The 7,841-nt window shown below is 37.6% G+C and overlaps 1 protein-coding gene across 1 annotated transcript; it reads right to left on the bottom strand.

Annotated features, from left to right (window-relative positions):
- Positions 1-5,699: 5,699 nt before the first annotated feature.
- Positions 5,700-6,794, bottom strand: LOC111389549. Its single transcript, XM_023014477.1, has one exon. The coding sequence runs from the start codon at positions 6,586-6,588 to the stop codon at positions 6,214-6,216; it is 375 nt and encodes a 124-aa protein (XP_022870245.1). The 5' UTR covers positions 6,589-6,794; the 3' UTR covers positions 5,700-6,213.
- Between the last annotated feature and the right edge of the window lie 1,047 nt (positions 6,795-7,841).

Below are 7,841 nucleotides of genomic sequence, written 5' to 3'. Positions count from 1 at the left end.
ATGGCATCATACCAAAAACTTGAATTTTCCCCTTCAACAGCTTGTGAAAACGAGCTAGGATCATTGTCAAGTTCAACACATGTATCGAACTCTTGAAGATATAAAATATAATCACTAGAAATTGCATGTTTTCTTATTCTCGAGGATCTCCTTATACCTACTATTTCATCTTGATTTGTATGTTTTTAGTAGTAATAAGTTCAACATCAAGTAGGGATTCTCGTTCTGCATTTTCCTCACATAGAAACGGTTGTTCTTGAGTTGGTTCATTTCCAATTGTACTCGAATTCTTTCTTTCGAAAGGAATCAATATACCGGATTGGAAGATGACCCAACATATTCGTTCATTTCCTGAAAATCAATATTTTTAGGAAACTCACTCCCACTCACTTCATGATCCTCTAGAAATTTTGCATTTCTAGCTTCAACAATCCTTGGAGTGTACGTAGGACAATAGAATCTATAGCCCTTGGAGCTCACTGGATAGCCTATGAAAAATCCACTATTCTAGCTTCGACAATCCTTGGAGTGTGAGTAGGACAATAGAATCTATAGCCCTTGGAGTTCACTGGATAGCCTATGAAAAATCCACTAACTATTCTTGGGTCCAATTTCTTTATGTGAGGATTGTAAACTCTCGCTTCAACAGGACAACCCCAGATATGTATATGTCTTAAACTAGGTTTTCATCCATTCCAAATTTCAAATGGTATTTTAGGAACTGCCTTAGATGGAACCCTATTCAAGATATACACAGCAGTTTTTAAGGATTCACTCCACAGATTTAGAAATAGGCTTGAACTGCTCATCATGCTCCTAACCACGTCCATTGAGATCCTATTTCTTCTTTCAACAACACCATTTTTTTGTGGTGTGTCTGGCATTGTATATTGTGCTACAATACCTTGTTTTGCTAAAAACTCAGCAAACATACCTGACATTTGTCCCCTTTCTGTGTACCGTCCATAAAATTCTCCACCCCTGCCCGACCTTATAATTTTGATTTTTCTTTCGTTTTGTTTCTCTACTTCAGCTTTATAAATCTTGAAAGTATCTAGTGCCTCATCCTTATGATTTAGAATATAGAGATACATATAGCTTGAATGGTCATCAATAAATGAGGTAAAATATCTCCGACCATTTAGACAAGGAGTGGGAAAAGGTCCACAAATATCTGTGTGACTAATCTCAAGAATGTTTGAACTCTTTTTGGCACTTTTAGTAGTCTTGTTTGTCTGCTTTCCCTTTATGCAGTCAATACAAGTCCCAAAATTAGTAAAGTCAAGAGTTTATAAAACTCCATCATTCACTAATCTTTTAAGCCTCTCTATAGAGATATGTCCCAATCTCCTGTGCTATAACTTAGAGGAGTTCTCTTTAACAATACAACGCTTATTACCGATACCATCACCATGCAGTTCAGATAAATTACACTCATAAGTGGGATCCAAAACAAATTGATATAAATTATCAACCAAAATACCATGTCCAACAATAACTGAATTGTGAAATAAGCTAAAACTTTTGTTTTCAAATACAAACTTGAAATTTAATGGTGCTAATCTCGAAATAGAAACTAAATTACAAGAAAAACATGGAACATAAAAAGTGTTTTTAAGATACAAATGAAAACCATAATTTAAAACTAATCTAAAAGTTCCCACGCCTTCAATAGTTGAACTCAACTGGTTTCCAGAATAGACTCTTTGTTCACTTGGTTGTGGCTTCCTTAGGTCCAAAAAGCCTTGCATAGTATTGGCAATGGGAATTGTAGTACCTGAATCAATCCACCATGTGTTGTTTGGAACATTAACTAAAAGAGATTTATGACACACTAGAGAGATAAGAGTACCTTTATTTTCGAGCCATTTTTTATACTTGAAACAGTCCTTCTCCATATGCCCTTTCTTCTTGCAAAAGAAACAGACATCCTTATTGCCCTTTTGTTTCATTGGCATTTTGTTCTTCATTTTAGGACCATATTTACCCTTGTTCTCTTTTTCCTTGTCATGAGTTGTCAGATGAGCAGTTTCCAATTTCTCATGCTTTAGCCTCTCTTTCTCTTGAACACACATTGTTAGGAGTTCATTTACAGTCCATATTTCCTTATGTATGTTATACGATATGTTAAATGGACCATACTCCGTAGGAAGAGAGTTCAAAATGAGATGCACAAGGAATGACTCAGAAATCTCTATCTCCAAGGATTTAAGACGAGCAACAATATCTCTCATTTCCATTATGTGCTCACGCACACCTTTAGAATTGTCAAACTTCATGCCTGAAAGCCTTTTCATTAAGGTGATGGCCAACATTTTGTCATAACTTACAAATTGCTCTTCAATAACCTTTATGAAGTCCTTGGCCTTATCACATTGAGGGATCGATCCCCTGATGCTTTTACTAACATGAGTCTTTATGAGACTCACACTTATGTGGTTGCATCTTTCCCACGATTCATATAGTGACCTCTCTTCTGGCGTACTTGATTTCATAGGGACAACTGGTTCATCCACACAGAGCACCAAGTCGAGATCCATACATCCCAAAGTAAGGAGAATTTTCTCCTTCCAGTCAGAAAAGTTATCACCACATAGAATTGGAATTTGAATAGAGTCATTGAAAAAATTAGGAACCGCTACATAAAATAAACACATATATTAAGGCTATGAAAACCATCTTTAAATTGAATTAACCAATGTCAATTCAATTATGTAAATTCAAACCTTCCTGTGGGTAGAGGTTGTTATCACACATCGAGTTTACAAAGACTTTAGTAATATCAAATACAAGTATTTCCACACCTGTGGGCCTAGGAAATTTCTTGTTTTGATATTTAATAGTTACTTTATTTCAATTAAATCCTTAAGACAACTATTTTCCTGTGGGGCCAAATAATCATCATATTAATTAACTGCACTTTATGGGATATCAATTATATCACCAAATAATTCCTTATGTGATTTATATTCATGACATAAAATTATAACTAAAGACACTTTTGCTAATCTTAAATTATAATAGTACGTCGAAAACTCAAATGACATCTCTAGACTAAAGATCCTTAAGGAGGTTGATGAATATTTACTAAATCCTCCCACAAAATATTCAACATATTTCTCAGATTTAAAAAAAAAAAATGTGTGTATAAAGTTTAGCAACTACACTAGTTATATTTCAATAAACAGATTGCTATTTAAACTTAGAAATATAAACTACTGTAATGTAATCAAAATTTGTGTTCAAATTTATTGCAATTAGTATATAACTAAAATATAATAGCTAGTGAATTCTAACTAATTAATTTGGCACCGACATCTTTACTGCTTTGAACAATTTGATTCCATTAAACAATTATATGCCATAACAATTCCAATGATTTATCACACATAAAGAACAGGTTGTGCATGAATCAATGTCAGTCATTTATTACCTTTTGCAAATAATTTCCATGGTAAACTGGAAAATTTTGGTTAATATGTTTAATCATGCCAAAATTCTTTTTAACATCAATGCACGTCAACATCTTAGCATTTATTCGTAATGTCATTCTAGCAGTCTCATTTAAATTTCACAAACCCATTAGCAAACTAACCATTTAATGGGGCAACACGACATTTGTATTTTCAGATAATTTCGTTAAACACTCATACTGCTTTAAAATATAAAATTGCCTACATAAACTATTTGTATTCCTGCAGTACTTGGATTAATGCCAATTAAACCAAATTAAAACAATATGTATACATGCGCACATGGTCATGCGTATTAATTCCAAAAAAAAAAAAAAAAGGTGATTTTCACGCACAATTAAAACCAAAGGAAAACTGAAGAACGACATATAAACATTGGTAATGCAATCTGTATTTCATAAAAAATCTAAATAACCAAGCATGAAGGTGGCTCTGATACCACATGTAAGAAATTAAAATGTGTACCTCCAACTATGTTATTCAAGATTTAATTGATAATTTGCAATAGAAATGAGTCCTTGAGGCGCCAAAAGGTCTTCCAGTCAATACCCACTTTATAACCCTTCAACTTGATGGAAATAAAATACAAGACTTTCAATTTTTAGATAGAAAATTCGGCAGTGATTTTGTACAGATTTGGCTAGGGACACTTTGGCATATATAGACAATCACCAAACAACTTCGATCCATCATGGAAGTGGGTAGTTTTCTCCTGCAATAACTTCCCTTCTTTAACCAAATGGGAAGTTATCTTGGCAGTTAATTAACCCACAATTTAAACTTCAAATGTATTTAATTTTACATTAACCATGTAGGCCGCAAACGGTTTACAAACTATCCAAGAAGATTTATCATTTCGATGGCTAATTCTCCAACATGGAAGCCAAAGAAAATCCTCAAAAATTCTGTATTTGAAAACTCCAATTCCAGTAGCTTTTTTCTTCGTTGTTGGTTGCTGATTTCCTTGAATTTTTGGTGGAGGAAAATATTAAGAAAAGTCACTCTTTTCGGTTACTGCCTTTTTTCTTCTTTTCTCTGGTTGTTGTATTGCTGTCTTTGCCTCTTTTTCAGTAAAGAAATTGACAGAAAAAATGGAATTTTCTGGTGGCCTTTTTGTACATGATATAACATGATTAGTACCATGTCTTACAGATGTTGTCAATCTGTTGACCTCAAAAATTGTGCCAGCAGAATCCTGATTTCATCCCCTCCACACATGTACAAGGAACATCCTGTTAGGAGGTAAAGGTCATTGGTCGAGAAAAATATTCGACGATCGTTTGCACTCCGACGATCAAATCAATGACCGGACGAAAAGAAAATAAAGATTGTAAGAAACAGGTGAGTGGGTTTAGTTTAGGTTAAAGAATTTACCTTCATTATGAAATGAGTCCCGTATATATAGAGAAATAAATAGAGACGGACTTGGAGGGTTAAAGAAATGGGCCAAGTCCAATGAGGTCCAACATGAAATAAGTTATATAAAATAATAATAAAAATAAAATCACTGCCTTTTATTCATCAAGTTTATTATACTACTTATTGATTTATATTAACTTCATTCTCAAATAACCTGGTCATAGAATAGATAAGTTTTGTTAAAATATGACTTGAGTATCTCTTGACACGTGTAGGCTTGTTAACATCATTTGGTTATAACTTTCAATACTTACTAGTAAACCTTTGCAAAATACGCCAAACAAGCCCCCTTATCCAATTGAGTTTCTGACTTGTCCATTAATTCCAAATATTTAGTTGGGCAAACATTTATCATAGATGGGTATCATTTAACTGTTGGTGACTTTAATTAAATAGTGGCAAATGAGAGTGTAGTCATTAACTGTAACACTCCCAAATTTAAATACTTAGACTTGGAAGTATTATTATTTCATTTTCTCTTAAAATCATAAATACGAAAGTGATTTAATTTTTCTTTAATATAATGAACATCACCAACTTCATTTATAAACATGACTTGTAGAAAACTTTTACACATGAAAAAGAACATAATAAAATTAAGTGTTAACTTTCCCCTGAGCCGGGGGGTGCTTGTGGGGGGGGTGTGCCACGACGAAACAAGGGAATGAAAGGCCGCTTTGCGTTGGATGCTCTTTACCCTCCCCACAATGATGGCTCTGTTGTCTTGGGGAGCGTTGAAGCTTGCTTCTTCTCCAGAGTTTTCTTGGTCATCAATACGACCTGTCCTTAATAGAACCGATCTAATTCTCTGAACAATCGGAATTTCGTACTTCTGTCGGATCCTCCCTATCTCCTGATCGAGCTTGTGTAGGTAGATGTTGCCTGGTAGGGCCGATAGTAATACACTGTGTGGGACGGAGTAAGGGCCCTTCTCACCTCCTACGAGTCGTCCGGCGGAAAAGACTTTCTGAATGGAGTAAAAGAACTTGGGATCGTCGATCTCTTCCTTAAAGATTGAGATGAGTCGATGTCGGTCGATGGTGTGAAAACACTTCCTGATGTCGAATTCCAAAAACCAGCGAGAGGTTCCCCACTCTTCTTTGATCCGTCTTAGGACCGAGTGGCAGCCTCGACCCGAGCGGAAGTGCGATGTGTCTGGAAACTCGGGATCGTAAATGGATTCGAGTACCATTCTGATCGCCTCTTTCATGATCCTTTCTATAGGTAGAACTACTGTGAGCGGTCTAAACTTCGATCCTTATTTCTTTCTTCATATTGTAAAGGGGAGCAAAGCCCGTTTTTTGCTCCCTCTATTGATAGATCAAGGGCCCTCCTGCCGTCGTTTCAGTGACTCATAGGGCTTCCTCTTTTTGGTTCTTGAGAATGGTCGCCACCTCCCAGGACCGGAATGATTATCCCTGCCCGATGGGTCTACATCCATCCCTGAATGTCGTCGGGTACTGTTAACTTCCCCGCCATTCTTGTAACTGTCACCTGTAATCCGCGCAGGTGTGTCCGCACCCCCCTGAGTGGACGAGAAAGAAAGGATTTCTCGGAGCAACCAGACCCAGGAGTCAACTTTCCCGTATGAGCATTCGGTACATGTATCAGTCCGTGGAAGAGTGAAAGGGTCACCACTACTGAGGATCTCCCCCCTAATCTTAGATAGGTCGTCTGAGGGTTCGCCGCGGTTCATTGCTGTGCTTACACACTAGGCTACCCTTTTCCGAAAGCTCCGCGGGACCACCTACCACTAGTCTTCGGCCGGAGGGGTTTATTGCACAAAAACGCCGGGACGCAGGCTCCCGAAAAGGGAAGCCCAACGAATGTCAGATGCAAAGCCCCGCACCTCATTAAGATCATATTGGCATACTCTCCCAAAAAAAAAAGAGCAGACCCCATTGAAGACGAGAGTGAGGTACAACAAGGCCATTTCTGTCCACCGCCCTTCTCACGGAGCCGTACGTGGACGTTACCGCTCATACAGCTCCCAGCCAGCAAGCAGTTAGCCTTCCTCTACAAGGAATGGAAGTGTGGATGAATCGACATCAAATAGAGGAATTCTTTTTTTTATTTAAGTTCCTCCCAGATACATGGCTTACATACCCGGCTCAACATTCTTGGAAAACAATCGAATCGAGGGTCCGGAGGAGAATTGGCCATTCAATCTTGTGAACTAATCGAGACCGAAATTGGAAAAAGAGATACGAACGGAGAGGAATAACCAATCGATGAAAGAACATGAAACCATTCTGTTTCAATAGAGGTACGAGAAAGGGTTGGGGGCAATGAAGTAGGTGAAGTGGTTGGATTTTGCGAGCTGTTCCAACCACTGCTGGATGTGATTCCAAGAGCCGAACGAGAATGAATACCACACAGAAGAGTCAAGACCAGGCTCCCTAATGGAATGTTTAACCGATCCATTCCGGATCGACCGAATTGGTACGGAAGTTGTAACATGGGAAAACCACGGAAAACACGACTTATTTGAATAATCCGGTGACCTACCAATTGTAGAAGTAGGATTTTTGGCAAGCAATAAGCACTTAAATAATACAATTCAAGTGTACCATCTTCTTTCTCATTTCGAGGAAAAGGTGCGGAAGGAAAAGGAAACAACAGAGGGATCCGAATCGGACCTAAATGGGAATGACATGAAAAGTCTTTTTCAAAACCTAGCATTAAGGGCGTTAGCTTTCACAAGAAAGCGAGGATAGCCGGGCAAGTCCAGTGGTCATACCGACGAAGTCAAGCGCACTGGATCTATTGTGGATGTTCCTGCGGGGTACCTTTCATAGTTAATAGATTGGCTATGGGGATATCCTTATTGGGAATTGTTTTATTCCTTCCTCGAAGTGAGGGCGTCTTAAATCAATCTTCAGAGCACAGTTCCGATAGTACAGTTCAAGGTGCCGATAATTCTTGTATAACCCCCTTCCTTAAACGACC

Source organism: Olea europaea, unplaced genomic scaffold, assembly GCF_002742605.1.
Source record: "Olea europaea var. sylvestris unplaced genomic scaffold, O_europaea_v1 scaffold6, whole genome shotgun sequence".
NCBI classification, from domain to species: Eukaryota; Viridiplantae; Streptophyta; class Magnoliopsida; order Lamiales; family Oleaceae; genus Olea; species Olea europaea.
This window is presented reverse-complemented; position numbering and strand designations above follow the sequence as displayed.

Excerpts from the sequence above, each read along its gene's own strand:
- LOC111389549 (XM_023014477.1), bottom strand. The coding sequence starts at position 6,588 with ATGAACCGCGGCGAACCCTCAGACGACCTATCTAAGATTAGGGGGGAG.